At 46.3% G+C, this 22410-nt stretch overlaps 2 protein-coding genes and 1 pseudogene across 2 annotated transcripts; all 3 read right to left on the reverse strand.

Moving 5' to 3' along the window:
* Positions 1-1421, reverse strand: part of LOC132479216 (leucine-rich repeat-containing protein 37A3-like) — a 110794-nt pseudogene extending 109373 nt beyond the window's left edge.
* A 3560-nt stretch (positions 1422-4981) lies between these two features.
* Positions 4982-6826, reverse strand: LOC132478011 (disintegrin and metalloproteinase domain-containing protein 29-like). Its single transcript, XM_060080690.1, is given in 2 exon segments — positions 4982-5908; positions 5911-6826. Coding segments are annotated over 2 exon segments (1500 nt in total). The 3' UTR covers positions 4982-5324.
* A 14-nt stretch (positions 6827-6840) lies between these two features.
* On the reverse strand, positions 6841-21954 carry LOC132478012 (disintegrin and metalloproteinase domain-containing protein 20-like). Its single transcript, XM_060080691.1, has 2 exons — positions 21875-21954; positions 6841-7607 (listed from the first exon to the last, which is right to left on the reverse strand). Exon 2 carries the CDS (start codon positions 7540-7542, stop codon positions 6841-6843), a length of 702 nt encoding a protein of 233 aa, XP_059936674.1. The 5' UTR covers positions 7543-7607; positions 21875-21954.
* Positions 21955-22410: the final 456 nt, after the last annotated feature.

The raw sequence follows: 22410 nt of genomic DNA on the forward strand, positions 1-22410 counted from the left end.
CCCCTTGGTCAGGACACCATGGCTCTGTTGGTGGCTCCCCTAATGTGGAAACAAGCTGGGCTCCTGGGACCTCCTGGGATGGCAAAAGAAGTGTCAGGTGGGTCTCCTCTCCCCACACTTGTCCCAGAGAAGTCCTCCTCTTTTCACTTTGGTTCTCTTGATTTTACCTGTTTTTAAAGCTTTCATGCTAGAGTTGAACACACTTCCTTGGATCTGGCAGGCTCAGTCCTTTCTTGTCTCACTTACATGTTGAGAAAACTCACAGGACAGCAGGGCTGAAAGCCAAGGGGCAGCTTTGGACGCTTCTGAGTAGGGACAGTAGACTGGAAGGAGAGCTCAGCAGCAGCCTCAGCTGTTACCCATCAGCCTTTTGCCTGATCTGCGTGCCCTGCAATCAATTCACCAGCTAAACCTGCCTCCCTACACACCATGCACGTGCTGGTGAATTGGAATTATTGCCAGGTAGCCCTCCTGCAGATTCTCCATGAGCCCCAGGGAAGGTGAACCTTGCCGGGATTAAGACTAAGGCCCTGACCATAGCACGGACCCTTGGGAGGACCAGGTAACCACGCTCAGAAGAGAGGCTGTTACTTAGACAAGCCCTCCTCAGCTCCGGACCCCAGACATCAAAGCACTGACCTTCAGATGCAGGCACGGAGCTTCCCAGTACTGAGGCCAGGCCGGGTTTCTACCCAGGTTCCCATAGTCCTAGCATACACAGAACATGGTCAGGTCTAAACATAATCAGTAGACAGGACATGCAGAGGTCTAAATCTACTGTGTAGACAGAACTTGATCATGTTTAAACTAGCTTAGGGCTGATCTCATAGGAGGTACAGGTCACACACATGGGTCTCTCATCTTTGGACACCCACATCAGGAAAGTGAACATAATCTTTGTCACTAAACATTTTAACAGGCAAAACCGAAATGTTAGCAATATCTCTGGCCACCTGATGGTCAGGATCCACGGGTAAGCCACGAACTTCTGAGAGTGCAGCCCAGTCTGCTGCCAGGACAGACAAGAAGTGGCCTGATTCCAGCCTCCCAGGCTTCCAGGAGGCAGCCGCACTGGAAGCCCAGGCAGGACAGTCCTGCATGGTCCGGGCCGGGAGATCCGGTCTGTCCATTCCGCTGGTCGATTCTGGGCGGGGCGCTCAGGGCCGCTGAGAGCCCTGCACTCAGGTCCTGCTTCCCTGCAGCGTGTGCGTGTGCGTGTGTGCGTGTGCGTGTGCGTGTGTGTGTGTGTGTGTGTAGACGGGGCGGTGGCTGACGGCTCCCATGGCTCCGGTCCCGGGCACCGCGCTGTCTTCGAGGGGAGGCACGGGGAGGGGTAGGGGCACAGAAGCCGTTGCAGAGGAGAACCCACCACAGAACTCCTTGCACACTGGCTCGCCCCACCTGGTGACCCGCCTGCCCATCGTGGGCCGCATGTCATCCCCCCAGCCCCCACCCCCGAGGGCAGGGTGCCTGCTCTTTCAACAGCACAGGGTCTCACATGAAGGAGACCCACTGGGAGCGGTCACCCCCCACCGCTCCTGATGATGAGTTTGGGAGAATGAACCCCCTTGACTGGGCGATGGGACCCTGTGAGGAAAGAGGTGGCGGCCCCATCCAAGTCGGGGCCTGGCTGAGAGATGGGAACACAGGAGCCAAGTGCAGAGCCTGGAGGCGAGGCCAACAGGAGGGGCACCCCCAGCCTTGGCCGGGCTCTCCAACTGTGACATTGTAGCTTTAGGGGACCTGAGGCAGGTGACTGAATGTAATGGGCGTCTAAACTGGACCCTGAATGGGGCTTAAAGAAGGTGTGAAGGATGTTACTGAGACAGTGACAGTCATTGGAAGACAGACTCTGTGTCAGGACATCCTGCTCCATCCATTTAAACCCCCGAGATCTGTGACCTTTACGTGACTACGCAGGATTGTTGGAGCAGGTGCGGACATATCTGTGGCACAATTCATTCTGCAACCAACTTGCAAGTGGTTCCAGCAAACACACAGGTGTGCGCACAGGCAGGCACAGCACACACACAAACGCATGCACGTGCACAGCACAAATATATTCACACACTAGCATATGAACACACACGCACGCAAATGCCCATGCACACACTAACGTGTGCAAGTGCACATACCTATGCACATGTATGCAAACAGGCACATGCACACACATAGCACACACACAGGGAATAAAGTGAATACCGTAAAGCATTAATTCCTGAACACAAGTGAGGCTGACATGTATTCTTCCCTTTTTCTTAGCTTTGATGTTTTTCACAATAAAAAGTTTAAGAAAAAAGTTAATGGCAAATGACTTTTGATTCATAGGACTTTCCGACGTTATTCCACAAATATTATAAGACATGAGAAATGAATGTAGATATTACATGTGTCCACTAATGGATGAATGGAGAAGAAAAACATGGTCCATCCATACAAGGGGATGTTATTCAGCCTAAAAAGGCAATTCTGACACAGGCTGCAGCAGGGATGAACCTTGAGGGCATTATGCTCAGTGATGTAAGCTAGACACAAAAAAACCAAACAGTGTTTGATCCACTCATACAAGGCCCCTAGAGCCGTCTGAAACATAGAGACAGAAAGTAGGATGTTGAGTGCCAGGGGCTGAGGGAGGGACAATGGGGACTGAGTGTTTAATGGGGACTGTTTCAATTTTGCAATATGAGAAAGTTCTGGAGGACGATGGCGGTCAGGTTTGCACAACAGTGAGAATTACTTCATGACCCTGAAATGTGCACTTAAAAATGGTTAAGATAGCAAATTTTATGTTATGTGTATTTGACCACAATTTTTAAAACTTCTTTAAAAACAACAGGAAATAGTCCATGAATACCACAAGATGCACAACTTCACTAACAACCGAGGGATTAAAACCATAAGAAAACTACTGTGCACACATCTACCAGAATGGCAGACATGAAGACACAGTATCAAATATCAGCAGGATGTGGAGCAATGGAAAGCCTGGTGCGCAGCGGGGGATGTAACCACTTCTGAAACAATCGGGCCTCAGAGAGCGAAGTCCGTGCACACAGACCCACAGTGCTCCTCCCAGCTGAACACAAACCCCCCAGCCCTGCACCAGGACACATGGACATGGACTCCGCAGCCACAGGAGCCAAACCTGAAAGAACCTGAAGGTCATCACAAGCAGATGCAGAAATGAACCGTGCACGCTCCTAGGAAGGAATATTCCACAGCAATGGAGTACATTTTGTTTAAAGGTAGTAAAACTATAAAAATTATTTTTTAAAAAAAACTATATTCACAAGAGGAAAGAATCTCATGGACACAATGCTGAGCCATCAAGAGCAATAAAGCAGCCGGCACGGTACACCCACTTACGGACTTTGGAACTAGGCAAAGCTGGGCTGCCTTATTTAGGGATGCGTGCCCGGGAATAAACTATGAGGACAAGTCACTGACACAAAATCAGGAGAACAGCTACCTCACGGTGAGGAGGAGGCTGGGACGAGGGAAGGGCACTCCTGGGTGTCCACTCATCATGTTCTGTTTCTTGATCTTTATGATTATTCTTTACATATACATAACCTAAAACTTAATATGTACTTACAGCTTATCATTTTTGTTTATTAAAAAGGGTGTCTCCCCAACAAAGTAGAAGGAGACCTGCTTCTCCCAGGGAAGAAAAGGAATAGTTTCTACCAGTGAAATCTTGATACCATGGCTGCGTCAACCATCAAGCCTGACAACAATTCCCGTGAGAGGGGCACCGGGGCCACAACACTCAGAAGGAGGCTCTGGGGCCTCATATCTGGGTCACTGCCTCTGAGGAGTCCACGGCACCTAGTCAAAGTTCTCAGTCATTCTGTGCACGACCCTTTTGCCTTGGTTGCTCTGGCACAGCTCGGCCAGCACCATCGCTGGGAGAGAAAGAAGAAACGTGCAGAAGAGGGAACTGGGCTTCAAGCTGACCCACCTCCTTCTATGGAGATGATGCCACAGTCCCTAAGAGAGGACAGCAAGGCCATGGAGTTATTTGTAGTGAGATGGATGGACCTAAAGTCTGTCATACAGAGGGAAGTAAGTCAGAAAGAGAAAAACAAATACCATATGCTAACACATATATATGGAACCAAAAAAAAAAAAGGTTCTGAAGAACCTAGGGGCAGGACAGGAATAAAGACGCAGACGTAGAGAATGGACGTGAGGACACGGGGGGTGGGGTAGGGTAAGCTGGGACGAAGTGAGAGAGTGACAGGCACATATATATATATATATACACTACCAAATGTAAAATAGCTAGCTAGTGGGAAGCAGCCGCATAGCACAGGGAGATCTGCTCGGTGTTTTGTGACCACCTAGAGGGGTGGGATAGGGAGGGTGGGAGGGAGACGCAAGAGGGAGGGCATATGGGGATATATGTATACGTATAGCTGATTCACTTTGTTATACAGCAGCAACTAACACACCATTGTGAAGCAATTATACCCCAATAAAGATGTTAAATAAAAAATAAAATAAAATAAAAAAGACTAGTGTCTGTTATTCATCAGGAATTCCTCAGCTTACATTCACTGAAAGTGCACTGAAATGTAGACGTAAGAAGGAAGGAGGGGTTAACGTTCACAGGACTCCCTCTGAATGCCAGAGCAACTGAGAGGCGGTTCTACCTAACTTTCTGATGGAATTTCAGTGAATGCTACATTCAGCCTCCTGATCTCCGTGTCCCACCTTGGGAGATAGGCTCTCCAGAGTGTCCTAGTTTATGCTAGGTGGGAATGGAGACCACATCACTCTCACTCCACAGACCACAGCCACCCCAGAAGGAGATAGACAGTGCTGGTTGGGAGGGGCCCTCTATTACCCTGAACCCACTTTGGGTTTAGAGAAGAAGAGATTAAATAGAGGAAGTGGAAAACCCCAGTGTTCAAGAACACTAATTTGGAGAAATGTCATGAATCTGCCCCTAAAGAAGCCCATGAAAATGTTTGTTATTACTGGGACCAGTGAACTCAGGTCAAGACCCAGCTGCTGACTCAGGTCTCTCTCCGGGCCAAAGTCTCAGGCTCAATTTGCTCTCTTAGAGTTTACAAAATATTAGAGGGCACCAACAAGTGGTTTTTCAAGATTTATTTTGGAGCGCTGATCAGCAACCTATCAAAGAGACCTGATGTGAGAACATCGACCGCCCCTGATGTACCGAAATCTGCTGTCATCTCCTGCAGACTTCTAGAACATGATATTCATCCTTGCCATCTTATTACTGATTCCATCATATATGTTGATATTACTTCTACATTACCAATGGTTGTACAGGGGTCGGGAGGCTGGTTTGTAATTTATTTATCACCTACTATCACTTCCTTAACTCTGGAGGTCTTGACATTTTTAACATGGGTGGCCACACCAAAGAGGAGCGCAGCTATGAAGGCATAAATGCGACCAAAGACCAGTTTCCAATATAGGATCGATGCTTGGCTTGTTTTTACTGAGCGAATTCTTCTTGAACTGGGTCCGCTGTCCATGCTCCCTCCAGGACCTCTCTTTAAGCACAGTAGAGGCTCCCAGCCTACATGGCAATGGCAATTCCTTCTATTGTTGCAAATTCCTCTATGATTGCATTTCTTAGGGGGACAGTCATAAGTTATTGCATCTATACGAGCACTGCAGGTGCTATTGAGACAGAACCTCTCAGGAGCACAGAGGGTACCACTTCTCACATGACCAACATCAGTTGTTTCTGGGGAATAGTGACTGCCTACTCCCCAACACCAGACCCCTGAGATCTTTGACTGATGGAATGAAACATGTTCCAGCAACCGGGGAACATGAGTGACATTGCTACACTGCAGCCTTCCACATTTTATGTCTGCTTCTCCACAAGCAGCATGGTTCAACACCCTATCATTTCTTATACAGTGTCAAATCGATTGGCTTTTCTATTTATTGTATAGCAGACATCATGAGCGTTAATAGCGTGTCTTCCAAAGATTTCTCTGCAGTGCGTAGTGCGGTCAGTGCAGTTTCCATGATAGCAGTAGCTTTCTTCAGTACAGGGCATTCCATCCTGCATATAAAAATCTTCTGGGCATTGATTGGTTGTTCCAAAACAGTACTCTGGAAGATCACATGTATTTTGGATTGGTCTGCAGAGTGTCCCAGGTTCAGAGTAGGCACAGTTTGTACAGCATAGTCCTTCATTACAAGTAGCCCCTTCTGCCAACATACAGCCATACTCACAGCATTTGTTGCTATAACACTGCTTGAAGGAGCCACAGTCACACTGCTCCCAATCCTCTACTATATAGTTTCCACAACGCATCTTTATCAGGCTTTCATTAAAATAGCTCACCGTTTTGTTAAACATACAACTACCCCATATTCCTACTATGTTCCACCACTGCCCAATGGAACAGTCACTGAAGGCATCTGTCAAGGCTGGGTATTTTGCCATAAGGCAGGTGCTCCTTCTCATGCAATAGCAATTATCACCATCATACCACAGACCAAAACTTCTCCCAATGAGTTGGGTCGATACCATAGCTAATATTAAATAATGTCTGCCTAGATAACCAACGAAGAGTAGACTACGATCAGTTGTACACATAGTATAGGTCTCTGAATCAAACTGACCTGGTCGTGGTCCATCACGAATTACTATCAAGGATGAAGTGGTTTCTGTAACTAGTCTGAAATTGTTTGCGTGGTAACGAGCATATGCACCACCTGGTACTCTACAGTCACTCATGACAGTTGGATCCCTTTCATTAAATAGCACCACTGCAACTAGATAGAACCTTACAGCAAGACCTTGTTGAAAGGAGTCCACTATAGTACACATATGTACCAGGGTTTCTACACACTTAGACACATTGTTGTATACATGATACACTGAATTAGAATATTGAAGAATCCTTTCATAATTCCCTTATGTGCTGCAAACACCCTCGCACCACTCCTGGGGGCTGCACTGACATCTGCTTCAGAGAACAGTGGGTGTCTATCCTCCTTGTGTCCCGGTCCATATGCAGGTCCCGTTGCACTGGCATCTGCCACTATCTGAGAAACCACATGTTCAAACCTTTCCGAATCCTTGAGGGGTTTGATTTCATACACAAGGTCATCCAACTTCATAATACCTTCAAGACCCCCATAGCACGTGTCCACGGTGACCATGGAAAAAGGAATCTCCTCCAGGTAGCCAAGGTAGTAACAATCTGAAGGGACGAAGGGGTAGTCCATCTGCAAGGCTCCTTGGTCATCCTGAGTCATCAGCAGCAGGTGTACGGGCCAAAATAACTTCTTGCACTGCATGTGGATAACGTGCCTCTGGCCCCCAAAACGCAGGCTGCAGGAGAGCCAGCCTGGCGTCTGAACACCCTTGCCTCGGTGCAACTCCTTCCTGGGTATCACCAACTCCGAAGAGATGTAGCGCCATGAGGGACGGCCTTGAGAGCACTGGACTGGAGCCAGTACTGCCCAGAGTCCAAGCAGCAAGATGGCTGCCCCCAGAGTGACCTGGCCCTCTGCCAGCCTTGGGGCCCTGCTCAGGGACATCTGCCAATGAGTTAAAAGCAGGATCCCACAGGAGCCAGGTCTACACCATCTGCTGTGGCCACTTCCTACAGAGGAGACAGTGACAGAGAATAAGAGGTCACTGGGTGGGTCTCCTAATGGGATTAGGTAACAGTGCCAGGGTGTGGCAGTGGATAGGTCTGGATACGGACTCAGCCAGCGCTGAGGTGGGAGAGCGGAGGACTATGTCCATGAGTGCTACCATGGAATTGAGGGCTTACTGGGTCAGCATCTAGAGTAGGAGTAATCGTTCCTCAATGCTCTGTAAAACCCTTCAGAGTCCACCATCTGATGCTCCCTTAATTATCAGATTTTATTTTCCTCGCCCCAGCGGGTGAGAAGAGACACTGCTCCTGGCCATGTGAGAGCCCCAGGTGGTGTTCCCTCTAGTCCTTTTCTGCGGTTCTTTCCTGGACAGTGGTAGGTTCCTCCTATGCACGTGCTGATCCCTTCTCTCTGTTGGTTCCCAATGTGAGAGAACAAATATTTCACTCTTGTGAAATTTTGTACTTGTTTTGAGGGGAGGAAAAAAATCTAGTACCAGGTCATGATCAGAAGAAAAATTTCATTGTCCTCCAGACTATGAATATTTCCCTTTTAATTTACAAACATAGTCCTGTGACTTAAACCGAATGTGATCGGGGATGAACTTCCACAGTAGGACGTTGACTCCTTGCCTTCTGCCTGCCGTTCTGTATTCCTCCCTGTCCCAACTGGGCCTGCTCATCCCTGATGGATCTAACACATCAGCTAATTTTCCCCTCCAAGAGGGCGAGAGTTGGACGCTCTTTCACTTCCACATTAGGGTTTTCGCGGAGCACAGGCTGAGGGTAATTGACCCATAAAAATCTAATGATGTTTCCCTTACCCCCCTGTGCAGTCCCAGGGCTTCACTCTAAGTGCTCACAGCTCTGCCCTCTCAAACGAATTCCCACTGACCTTCTGAATGTTAATTCTACTCTTTTAATTTATACCCTGTACAAGATGATGTACTCTTTTCCCTCTATTCACCATTTAATTATGCTTACACATATGGCTTTTACCTTTTTGCTTCTCATTTCTTTCTTCTTCTCCCATCTTCTATATGGGCCTGTTTTCATTTTACTGTCAAATTATATCTCATAATCTCCTTTGGTGCCTGTTAGTTGACAATGGACTCTAACTTGTTTTTTCATACTGTGTCTTCCATTAAAGTACTTTCTTCAGCATGAAGTGCTTTCTTAGGGCCCAGTTTCATAGGTACAGTACTACAGACTTGCACTAATTCCCCCTCAGAATCCGGAGGCCACAAGCCCTTCTGTCTGCCTATACATCATGATGAGAAGTATGACTTAACTGCTATCTTAAACCACTTGAAGAGAATCAGACTTTTCCTTCAGAAGTGGGATGATGGGATGAGGCCATGTGCCTGTGTGACTCAGGATTTTTCTCTCTTCCAAGGTACCCAGGCTGAGAACCACATTGTACAAAGGCATGAGGGAGAGGTGGTCTCCATGGAGAGGCTCACCCTCACCTGGGTCATCTACATGTTCCCAATTTCAAAATATTCCCTGTGGTGGGTCCACATTCACCCAGGGAAGGGGCTGGAGCAGCTGCTGTGGCCTGGGCTCAGGGGCACACTCAGGACAGCATGACCTCCAGTCCTGAGTCACCATCTCCAGGGACACAACCAAGAAGCAAGTGTTCTCACAGCTGTGCAGTTCCAAGGCCAGGAGTGCAGGCAGGTACAGCTGTGTCCGAGACACTGCAGTCCGAGTGTGTGGTGAGCCAGACACAAGCCTCCTCACAGGGGCAGGTGTGGGGGCTGCGGGTAACAGTCAGGGTCTCCCAGGAGATCTCAGGGCCTCAGAGGGAGGTCAGCGCTGCCAGCACAAGGCTGATCGCAGGAGCAGGCACAGATGGAGGTTCAGGGCTGTTCCCTGCCGGGGTCTGGGGCTTCCTCTCCTTAGAGCAGTCTCCCCCAGCCCATCTCTGCCTCATGATTCTATGCTTAACTCCAAAACCTCTGAATTAGGAAGATGTGTTGCCATAGGAGGAAAACACTCCCATGCACAGAAGGCAGAGTCCCTTACTCCTGTCCGTAAATACCAATTAATTATCAAAACTTCTGAAGTAAGCTGGCTAAATCCATACAAGAGGCTCTGTTGCAGTCAACAACGCAGCACTACACGGCACAGCTCAGAGCACAACTAGCCAGCAAGCAGCACCTTAAAGTGCATGATGGGTATCAGGCAACACCGGCATCACACACCCAAAGCAAGAGAAGGAAGGCCCTGGTGGTGGTGGTTACTGACTTGACACCACACTCACAGCACCAACAGTATTAATAGTGGACATCAAGGCAATGCCTAGTGACACCCATCCCCCACCAAAGCTCAATAGAGAAGTTCAGTCTGATGATGCCACAGGCTCACATGGAAGGAATTTGAAAAATGTGTCACCTCCATTATTGAGGTGTCTGTTGAGAGCAGGGCAGACCTCTCAAGAACATCAGAAATGGTTTGATAGCACCAGCAATGGAGACGGATTAGGGTTTTTAATGTGGTTCCTGGGTGTGGGAGGGTTAAGTGTTGTGCTCACAGGTGGGGCTCATGTGGTTTTGATCTCCCACCTGCATTGAAGGAGGAAGAAGCTGTGCTTCTTACCAAATTTCCCAGCCGTGGGCAGAGGAAGAAGAGAGGAGTGAACTTTAAGGTGTCAGCTCTCAAACATCAGAAAAGAGAGTAGGACCATTTCTTCCACTTAACACCTGCAAAAACTAATTGAAAAGAAAGGAGAAAAGGGCCATTATGGATAGAAAACAATCTGAGTCCTTAGGAAGTTGGGAGAATGATTATATGTTGGTTAGAAATAATAAGAAATAACAGAAAAGGAGTTCTTCAGTCTCTCCCCACTTCTAAGGACAAGGCTTCCAATATGAAAACTCCTCTTCAAGCTCGAGGGTAAAGTCCGCCCCTGGGCTGCAGGAGCTCACAGCTCCCTCCGCAGACAGGGCTGAGGTCCCTGGGGAAGGCAGAGCTGTGGTCCGGAAGAAGAGGAGGCTGTGGGTTCTTCTCCTCCGCCTGGTGATACCTCCCCAAAGTGAGGGTCGCAGGTGTCAGACATGGGGCTGTGGGGATGGCTGTGGCCACAGGTGACTGACAGCGACTGATTCTCCTTGTTGCCAGGTGTCCTGTCCCAGGTGCAGGCACAGGAGTTGGGCCCAGGACCGCACCTTGCAGACCCTCTCCCTCACCTGTGCTGTCTCTGGATTCCTCATCCCAACCAGTGGTTATTGCTGGAGCTGGGATCCATCAGCCCTTGGGGGAGGGGCTGCACTGGTCATCAGGAATATGCTAGAAAGATGACACAGACCCAGACCCAGCCCCTAGGAGTTAACTCCCCATCTCCAGATACACGTCCAGGAACCAGTTCTCCCTGCAGCTGAGCTCTGTGACCACCGAGGGCATGGCTGCGGACTGTTCGAGGGACACAGGGAGGGGAGGTCAGGGTGAGCCCAGACAGAAACTTCCCTGCAGGGAGACAGGAGGGGCTGGGCTGCAGGTTTCACTGAGGACCATGAGGCAGGGCTGAGGCCACCAGGGCATGCTCAGGACCCACTGAGCAGAGACCAGCCACACGAGCAGGTGCGGATGAAGGTAGAGGTTTCCTGCCAGAGCCTGTGGTTCCCTCTGCGTCTCACCATTTCTTGTAGACCCTCTCTATGTTTGTAATTGTTTGTCAACTATAGATTTCTGATTAGAAGCTTCTGCTCTAACACGAGCACGCAGTCTCACGTGCACCAATGCAGAGTCCCACTTACAGAGCCAGGAATGACTGCTGATTGTCACCAGCAGCAGGGATGTGAGGAAGCCCGAGGAAGCTGGCTGCTGCTTTCCTATCAGACTGGGAGAACAGACCTCAATAGAAATCCTAGACAAGGACAGTCTTTGCTGTCCTGGTCCCAGCCAGACGGAGCCTAAGGCTGGGCCAGTCCCTTAGAGAAGTTGATGGATTTTCAATCTAACCCTCCTCTCACCAGACTCAACGCTGAACAGTGAACACTGGTCAGGCTGTCTCTTCTTCTGTGAATCAGTTTTCTTTCTCCTTCATCTTTTTGTCCCCAAACCCTTTCTCTTTCCACTCTCTGAAAAGGGGTCATGTCCTCTCTGTTGTCTAAACCCCAGGGGCAGGCCCTCTACCTGGAGCTCAGGTGTGGCCCAGGCCGTGGCTCTTGCAGGCACCTGGGAAGGTGTGATGGGACTTTCAGACTTGCTGTGGACCAGGATGTGCCTGCTGTCCTTTGCACGTGCACTCACTGGGGAAGGTAAGTGGACACGAGTACTCAAGGGAGTGATGTTTGTTTAGACACAACGGGATATGGAGTTTGAACTTGTCCTGATCAAACTCTTGTGGGGTCACCACCCTGACCTGTAGCTTCCAGCAGAGCCTGATGGACACCCCGCTGCTGTGCTGGGAGCTCTGGAGGATGGAGGCTGTGCGGCCAGTTGGAGACATACAATCTTCATGGGGCCAGATGTCAGGAAGGCCAGTCTGGAAATCTCGAGTAGTAGATGAAGCTGCTGTCCACTGTGGAATTGCATCTTCTTCAGGTCTGCTGTGATTGAACCAAGCCCAACCAGGTTATCTAGGATAATATTCCTAGGTTAGAGTAAAATGATAATAGAATTTAACAACATCTACAAAATACCTTTGGGGTAACACCTGGATTAGGGATTGACTGAATAACTGGAGAGGGAGCCCAGGCTAGCTGACACATAAAACTGACCATCGCCATTGTTATTTTATATTTTATATTTGCCTAAAGAAGCAGGTTCATATTATCAATAACTATGCTAAGGTTTTTTCAGTTATTTCAGGTCACCTAAAAAGCAGTCATCGAAAATGGATTCCATGTGCATGGAATTTGTTTTTAGGAAAGTAAGTTTGTGATGCTGAGAGTGATGTCAGCCCTGACGCAGCTCTGACCCTGAGTGATAGAGAGAGAAGTAAGATTGGATGGGACATCAAGTGTCCTTCAGTCCAAGAAAGGACCAGCTGGGGCATCTTTGAGCCCAAGTCGTCCTTCAGAGGACCCCCACACCTCACTGTTATGGCCCTGCCTCGGCAACAGCTGTGCAAGGACTGAATACAGACAACACACCGTGGAGTCTGGGCTGAGCTGCTTTGTCTTTGTTGCTATTTTACAAGGTAATTGATGGAGAACAAGAGATACTGAGGATGTGAGGGGATATGAGTGAGGGAATCAGTGGATGTGTGACAGTCTCCTGACCAGGATGTCTCTGTGTTTGCAGAGGTCTGGCTGGTAGAGTCTGGGGGAGGCTTGGTGTAGCCTGGGGGGTCTCTGAGACTCTCCTGTGCAGCCTCTGGAGTCACCTTCAGTAGCTACTGGATGAGCTGGGTGTGCCAGGCTCCAGGGAAGGGGCTGGAGTGGGTCTCATCCATTAATACTGGTACTGGTAGCACTAACTATGCAGACTCTGTGAAGGACTGATCTGTGATCTCCAGAGACAATGCCAGGAACATGCTATATCTGCAGATGGACAGCCTGAGAGCCGTGGACAGGAACCATGCATTACTGTGTAAGAGACACAATAAAGGGAGGTCAGTGTGAGCCCAGACACAAACCTCCCCACAGGGAGACAGGAGGGGCTGCGCTGCAGGGTGTCATCAGGACACTAAGGAGTGCTCTGGACTCAGGAGCATGAGGTCTAGTCCCAGGGACAGGGCAGGTGCAGTGGCCTTAGCGGTGGATACCCTGGACAACAAATAACCCCATCTTCTCATTTATAATAAACTATTGGGCCATTGTCCAAAAATTGTCCCCTTTGGTGTAAAAGTATCTGGGAATCTCTTGCCTCAAAGATACCTAAAACATCAATCAAAATGACACATATGTCCATGTATGCTAAGACCTACAATGCCTTACTAGGGCAGTACTTATTTCCTTTGGAGTTACAAACTTTACTAATAGTAACTAAACTACACATTTCATTTTCAATACACACAATGTAGGGTCTTGGAATATCATTCAATAGAACCATCATGTCCCTGATAGGTCCTAGACAGATGTTTGATATTAGAAACATAACGCTCTTCTCAAATAATTCCTTTCCAAATTCCAGTCAGGCACATAATCCCCTGAATGTGTCTCTCCCTTTTCCCATGGCTTAATTTATTTTTTAATATATTTTACTATCTTTCCCCCATACTGAAAGGGTTGGACAACAGATCTAGGGCACATACTCTCCTGGAAGCACTAACCATAACCTGTCCTACAGGGCAGGTGGCTCATTTGATACAGGACCCTATATGCCCACAAACAGCAACAACAACGGAGACCGGTCAAGCACAGCTCGCATCATCCTGATGACTGCTGATCTAATTAGTAACGGTCTAGTTGTTTTCATTAAATTATAATTGGAAGCCCACTCTGCCACAGAGACACTGCTTCAATCAACCATGGCAAATGCTGAGACCCACATCCACTGCAACAGGAACTCACTTGGAGGTTCTCCAGTCCACATCCCAGATGATACCCGTCCAACTCAAGACCTTCCCACTGGTGATGACTTCATCCTGGATGCTAAATCCTGAGCCCCAGTAAAGCCTATGGATGGTCTCTCTTAAAACACAAATGATGAACACATAGCCTTTACTGCTTTTCTTCCTTTGATATTTGGATCTCTATTATGTGTCTGGGCTCACCCTCTGCTTAGACCACAATCCTGGTATAACCCTTGCTCTCTGCCAAAATGTACACCCCCGTTTTCCCAAGATTAAAGCAAAGTCTGGAAGATATTACTCCTATCTGTGCCATTCTGAAAATTAATGGGGCTTTTTTAGCAAATGGAACAACTGGATATCCACATGCAAAAAAGTGAATCTTGGCAAAGACCTTATAGTCTTCACAGAACTTTACTGAAAATGGTTCACAGAGCTGAATGTAAAATTCAAAACTCTAAAACCTCCATGAGATAACACAGGAGAAAAACTATATGATTTGGGGTAGAATGAATGATGACTTTTTAGGATCCATAAAATAAGTCTTTGATAAGCTAGATTCTATTAAATTTAAAAACTTCTGCTCTGTGGAAGACAATGTCAAGACAATGAGAATACAAGCCACAGCCTAGGATAAATTATTTGTAACAGATTCATCTGGTAAAGTACTGTTACCCTATTATACAAAGAACACTTGAAACTCAACAATATGAAAACAGAAAACCTGATTAAAAAGTGGACCAAAGGGACTTCCCTGGTGGCGCAGTGGTTAAGAACCCGCCTGCCAATGCAGGGGACACAGGTTCGAGCCCTGGTGCCACAGAGCAACTGAGCCCGTGCGCCACAACTACTAAGTCTGCACTCTAGAGCTCGTGTGCCACAACTACTGAGCCCGTGTGCCACAACTACTGAAGCCCATACACCTAGAACCTGTGCTCTGCAACAAGAGAAGCCACTGCAATGAGAAGCCTGTGCACTGCATCGAAGAGTAGCCCCACTCACCGCAACCAGAGAAAGCCCACACAGAGCAACAAAGACCCAACACAGCCAAAAATTAAAAAAAATTAAAATTAAAAAAATTTATTTAAAAAAAAAATGGGCCAAAGACCTGAATAGAAACTTCACCAACGGAGATAAACAGATAGCAAATGAGCATATGAGAAGAAGCTCTGCTTCACATGTGATCAGAAAAATGCAAAGTAAAACCATGATGTGATGACTATACACAATTATTCAAATAGCCAAAATCTAGAACATGGACCACACTACATGCCAGAAAGGCTGATAAGCTGTCATGACACATTGCAATTACCTGCCACATGCCGGCAAGGCTGTAGAAGGAAAGGAACTCATTCACCACTTGTTGTAACGCAAGATGGTGCATCCACTTTGGGAGACATTTCAGCAGTTTCTATGAAAGGAAACATGCTCTCACCATATGACCCAGCAATCATACACCTTGGTATTTACCCAAAGACACAGAAAACACAGGCCCACGTGACAACCTGCACACAAATGTTTATATCAGCTTTATTCATGGTTGACAAAACTTGGAAGCAACCAAGATGTCCTACAGTAAGTGAACAGATAAATAAACTGTGGTTCATCCAAACAACAGAATATTATTTGGCAATAAAAGAACGAAAAGACATGGAAGAGGCAAGCATGTTACTAAGTAAAAGAAGCCAATCTGAAAAGGCTTCATATTGTATGCTTTTAACTTTGTGATATTCTGGAAAACACAAAACTATGGAGACAGTAAAAAGATCAGTGATTGTGTAGAGCTCGGGAAGAGGAAGATGGATGAACAGGTGAAGTCAGAGGACTTTTAGGGCAGAGAAATACTCCTTATGATCCCTTAATACTGGACACATGTCATACATTTGTAAAGTCACGTGAAATGTACAAGAGTGAACCCTAAGGTAAGCTATAGACGTCGGGTAATTGCCATGTGTCATGACAGTTTATCAGCTATAACAAATGTGCCATCTGAGGGTAGTGATGATGGTGGAGGTTGTGCATGTGAGGGTCAGTACGTATATGGGATAGCTCTGGACTGCCCCCCCCCATTATGCTGTAAACCTAAAACTGCTCTAAAAAAAAATAAAGTCTTTATTTAAAGAAAATAATGGATGAGGCTGCACTCTAGAGCCCACGAGCCACAACTACTGAAGCCCGTGCTCTGCAACAAGAGAAGCCACCGCAATGAGAAGCCTGCGCACTGCAGCAAAGATTAGCCCCCGCTCACCGCAACTAGAGAAAGCCCGCACGCAGCAACGAAGACTCAACGCAGCCAAAAATATAAATAAATGAATGAATGAATGAATGCAGGGAGCAGAAGTTTAAAAAAGAAAGAAAATAATGGACATAAATGTTGTCTCCAGGAAGCACCGGCCTCCTTTCAGTCAACACCTTGACCCCTATGGAGTAGGACCACCGGCTCCTACTACAGCCTTGGCTATACACAAGTACTACTATCTTTGCATAAACTTACTTACAGTTCATACTCTCAAAGGGCATAACTTCTGGACCCACCTCCTTGACCTGAGCACAACTCTTCACAACTCCGCCCAGGTATTGTTAGAGAGACCCAAAACGTCAAATCTATTTTCCTGGCTAATGTCATACAAATGGGGACTTGGTGATGAGCCAGTTTACAAGGAATCTTTATAAACTTTTACTTGTGTTTGTTCTTCCTACTCCCATAGTAAAATGTTTTATTCCATTTAGAGTGACTTCTACCATATTCTCTGAAAGTCACTCACCCAAAGTTCCCTTAATTTGAAGCCAGAGCACCGCAGGGACAACTGTAGTAACTATATTTTCCTATTTCTGTATTCTCAATGTTCTGATTTGGGGGGCCTTGATCTTGCACAGACTGCCCCTTCCTGGGCTGCAAATTCCTGCAGATATCAGACACCTTCCTGCAGGTGTACCTCTGATATACAAGCCACCAATCCAGAGCATATCTCTATTTTCCATCTCTCTTACAAGCTCTCACACACCTTTCCACATTCCTCCTGACCTGGATCACCCCAGGGCCAGGTCTCAGACAACCAGGGACCACACATGCCCAAGAGCCTGACAAAATTATTCAAGTTATCCAGGACTAATTTTACTCAGCATACCTACCCTGCCTCATCCATTCCAAAACCCCACTTGTCCCTGTTGTATTTGGAGTTTAGTCCAGTCTGCCTCGTGTTGCAGTAGTACTGAATAGAGTCTCACTTGCTATTTTTATAAGTTTTATAATTTGTTGTTCTTTAACCCAAGTTCTTTGCTTTCAAATTACACTGGTGGGGCAGGCATAGGATAGAGTTTCTCATTCCCAAAGTAAAAAAGCAAAATGATGTAAACAAGGTGTCAAGCAAGTCAGAAAGAAACAGAGCAAATTCTATTGGATTTTACAATAAGAAAAAAAATGTATTGGCTCTATCAAGGAGGAAGAAATTTTCCTCTACGTTTCTAGGTCCTTCTGGCTGGTCTAAAATTTAAGTTGACATGAAACAGATTAAAAGGAAAAATTCCAATAAACACTCAATAATATGTATACATGGGAGAGACCCAGGAAACCTGAGTAACTCACCTTAAATATCATCTTAAGCTAAAGACGAAAGAGGAGGTTGGGGTTAGTGGTTTGGGACTTCAAAGGGGAAGAAGGCAATTCACATGAAAATGGAAAAGTAGATGTTTGATAAATAAATATTTGCTGGGCCAGTGGAGACAATGGGACACAGAGTGGACTCTGATCTCTAGGCCCTGCTAAGTCTCCTGGCCCCCACACCACCACACCTAGCCCATGTTTTTTGCACATATTTCTGCTGACAGCTCTATTCTGGTAACAGGTCCTCTATCTAAATTCTATAGGTAGCTAAGGGGGAGGTCAAAATTTCTTCCTGACTCTTCTGTTCTTAAAAAGAATGACCTTAATTTAATCCTCAAGATAATGAGACACACTGGGGTGGCAAATTTTGCTCCCTTTCATCTGCATGCTCTGGGCCCACCTGTCTGTGACCCTGGCACCTCAGCCTGTGCCCTCTGAACACCGGGTGGCAGTAGCAACCAAGTGAGCCACTCCGTCTGTCCCTGTCCTCAAATCAATCTTTCTCTACTTCATCCCATTTGGTTACTTCAGTCCAGAGCAACATTGTGCCTGCTACTGTCAGACTATCAAAACCCTTCTTGGCCTTCTATGCAATTCATGAGATTCAGGTCATCAGACAAGAGGATCCTCCACAGGCCTTTCCTGTATGACCACATAGCTATTCCTGGTTCTGCTGAGATGGTTGACTGTATGAATCACATGCATCAACCCTTTAGCAAAAGTTTTTCCAGGCACACCCTTGGCTCTATTTCAAAAGCAGGTTATCTGGATAGACTGAGATGTTTCCAAAACTTGAGGATTTCTTTCTGCTTTTCTTAATAATTTTCTCTGCAGTTTACTTTCTCTTCTCATAACTGCAAGCATCAAGAAGAAATCAGGCCATACTTTCTTCAATACTTTGCTTAGGAATCTCTTCAGCTAAACATCCAAAATCATCACACTCAAATTCTAGTTTGTACACGCAACCTAATACTATTCAGAAAAGTTTTCTGCCACTTTATTACAAGATTCACCTTTCCACATGTTTTCAATGGCATGTTCTCCATTTCCATCTGAGATATCACCAACATTCATTTGTTTATGCTTATATATGTATTTCTAAGATTACAGAAGTTTCTCTCAGCTTTCCTCTTTCATTTCTGATGTCTCACCATAATCTCCATCAATGTACATTTTCTACCAACAGGTCTTCCAATCTATCTGAGCTTTTCCTATTAAGCACACCAACACCAGCCTCTTTTCATTACCCCAATCTAAAAATATTTCCACACGAGTAGGTAAGTGTTAAGCAGCCTTCCTCTTCCTGATACCAAAATCTTTATTATTTTCTAGGGCTGCCATATGAAATACCACACACTGAGCAGCTATATGCAATAGAAATTTATTATCTCACAGATCTGGAGGCTTGAAGGAAATGTGACGTGTCGGCCAAGTCGATTTGACATGTTGGCCAAGTCAAACATAATTGTCCCTCACAGCCCTGTCTGTCAAGCCTCTCTCCGTGGCTTGACAATGACCAGATGCAATCCAGAAAGTGAAAAGACAGCCCACATAATGGAGGAAAATATTTCCACATTATATATCTGATGAGTCTTTATTTATCCAGTGTATATCAAGAACTTTCATAACTCATCAACAAAAACAAACAACCCAATTTTAAATATGGACAGAGGACTTAAATAGACCCTTCTTTGCACAAGACATGAAAAAATGGTCAACAAGCAGATGACAAGACAGGAGGGAAATGCAAATTAAAACCACAATGCAATAACTCCTTCACACACTCTAAAATAGTTATAATCAAGAGAATTAAAAATAACAAATGTTGGCAACAATGCGGAGAAATTGGAACCTTTAAGCATGACTCATGGAAATGGAAAAGCATGCAACCTATGTTTACAATATGAATGTGCAATTACCATATGGTTCAACACCTCCACTCCTAGAGACCCCAAAGAACTGAGAACAGGTGTACGTATATATTGATAGCCGCACTGTTCACAAGAGCCAAAAGGAAGAAACAATGCAAACGTCCATCAGTGGGTAAATGGATAAACATAATGGGGTTGATCCATAAACCGCCATGTTATTCTGCCATGAAAGGAATAAAGTGAAATGGTGCAGCCCCTGTGGAAGATAGTATGGCAGCTCCTCAAAAAGGTAAACACAGAATTAACATATGATCCATCAATTCCACATCGGGGTATATACCCAAAAGACTAAAAGCAGGGATTGGAAGAGATATGGGTACACACACACTCACAGCAGCATTAATCACAATAGCGAAAGGTGGAAGCGATCCAAGTGTCCACTGATGGATGAGTGGATAAACTAAATGTGCTATACACACAAAAGAATGTCATTCGGACTTAAAAATTAAGGAACTTCGGACACGTGCTACAACATATATGAACCTTGAAGTCATTAGGATAAGTGAAATAACTCCATCACAAAAGGACAAAAATGATATGATTCCACTTATATGAGGTACCCAGAAAAGTCAAATTCAGAGAGAGAAAGTAGAATGTGGTTGCCAGGGGCTGAGGGGAATTCGTGTTTAATGGCTACAGAGTTTCAACAGTGAAAACTGAAAAGATCGGAATGTGGATGGTGAGGATATTTGTACAACAATGTGAGCGTGGTTAATGCCATAGAATGGTGTACTTAAAATAGTTTAAATGGTAAATGATCCGTACATTTAATCACACACACACAAAATAAATGAAGTACTGATACATGTTACAATACAGAAAAGCCACCCAGATCCTACTCATCTTGTGTGCTTTAAATCCATCAAGGTTGTGAAAATGAGGGAAAGTATCAGTAATTGTTCCAGAAAAAGAAACCTGGATCAGAATGGGAAAAGACGTTTCCCTAGAGCTGGAGCAGCTGGTGAAAGTTGAAGTGGGCCTGTGGATTGGACCGCAATGTGGAAACCATCATAATTTCCTCATTTGGAGGTTCTGTGTTGGTTCCCTGGAAGAGTGCCCCCGTTTTGGGTAAAATGCACTGGAGTATTTTGTGTTCAGTGGCTAAAGCAGTAAAGCAAGGAAGTCTGGGTAATATGAGTGTGCAGCTACACGGTACCCTGTTCTGCTATTACAAGTTTCTGTAGGTTTGGAGTTACTGCAAAGTCAATAACTTTCCAAAACACCATGTCAAGACCACACCAGAAAGGCAGAGAACATATTACACTTTCTTATAGAGGCCAAGCCTTAATCCAGATCCACTTCACACAAAGTCATGAACCTAACTGCCCTTATAGGAGTCCGCATGGAATTGACAGGCACTGTGGGAAGACTCTAGTGGGAGACACTGTGTCTTTGGTGTTGTGGATGACCTAAATATGATAGAAACCGTGGGATTTTCGAGTTCCAGTTTTCTACCTCACTCTACCGAAAAACTATTAGAAATAATAAAGGAACTCAGTGAAGTTACAAAATCAATACACAGAAAATCAACTGCATTTCTAAACACTAATCATGGACCATCAGAAAGAGGGAAAAAACAAACAAACAAACAAAAGCTATTTACAATTCCATCAAAAAGAACAAAATACCTAGAATAAATTTAACGAAGGACGTGAAAGACCCGCACACTGAAAACTTTGGTGAAGAAACTGAAGACACAAATCAACGGAAAGGTATCGCGTGCTCATGGAATGCAAGAAGTCATAGCGTTAAAATCTCCATTCTTCCCAAAGCAATGTACACAGTGAGCGTAACTCCTACCAAAATTCCAATGGTATTTTTCACAGAAACAGAGCAAATCCTCCTAACATCTGTGTGGAGCCACAAAGGACCCCGAAGAGCGAAAACGACCCTGAGAAAGGAGAACGGGATGGAGGCATCTCGCTCCCTGACTCCACACTCTGCTGAGAAGCTACAGTCACCAAAACAGTGCGGAACTGGCACCAAAACAGGCACACGGTCCAGAGGGACGGGACGGAGAGCCCAGAATCCACCCCGCACGCGTGGGGCCCGTTAATTTACGACAAGGGGGCCAAGGACACACCGAGGGGAAGGACAGGCCCCACAATAAATGGTGCTGGGAAAAGTGGACCCCCCATACCACATGCTGGCTACACAGCACACCGAAGTGACTAAAAACCCAGCTTTCCACACCAAGCCCTTCCTGGGTCGCATGAAGACGGACCCCCGTCAGCCGTCAGTCGCCCACAGGAAGCTTCTCCCCACTTCTTCTCACCTTTTCCTCCCGGCGTCGCCTGGGTCCTCAGGAAACTCAGCTTCCGTGGACACAGCCCTGCGTCGTCCTGAAACCGAAACCCCAGCGAGTCCTAAGGAGACTGAATTCCTGTCAGCAGAGACGCTGAGCCGGCGTCTCAGCGGTGCCTGAGGAGACACAACTCCTCTCAGCTGCTCGCAGGGAGGGGGAACACGCATGCGCCCTGGGTCAGAGAGGCCCGCTCAGCGCCACCGTGTGGTCAGTTCAGGAACTGCAGGCCGCGCGTCCCTCACAGTTCACGGGTCACAGCGCTCCCTGCAGGCAGAACTGCGGAACCCATTCAACTTTGGGCGTTCACTGAAATGGAGACTGTGTCCCATAACTTCTCCAAAAATAGTTAAGGAACCGTTAACTGGAAGCCGTGGGACATGAAATGGAGGTAGACACGAACTTTACAACTTACGCCAACTCATTCAAAATTATTCTTAGACACATTTAAAAGGCACAACTTCAAAATTATAGAAGAAGGGCTTCCCTGGTGGCGCAGTGGTTGGGAG

This window comes from Mesoplodon densirostris, chromosome 18 (genome assembly GCF_025265405.1).
Source record: "Mesoplodon densirostris isolate mMesDen1 chromosome 18, mMesDen1 primary haplotype, whole genome shotgun sequence".
Lineage (NCBI taxonomy): Eukaryota > Metazoa > Chordata > Mammalia > Artiodactyla > Ziphiidae > Mesoplodon > Mesoplodon densirostris.

Bases quoted from the DNA above. Each gene is read 5' to 3' on its own strand.
- LOC132478012 (XM_060080691.1), bottom strand. From the start codon at position 7,542: ATGTCCCTGAGCAGGGCCCCAAGGCTGGCAGAGGGCCAGGTCACTCTG.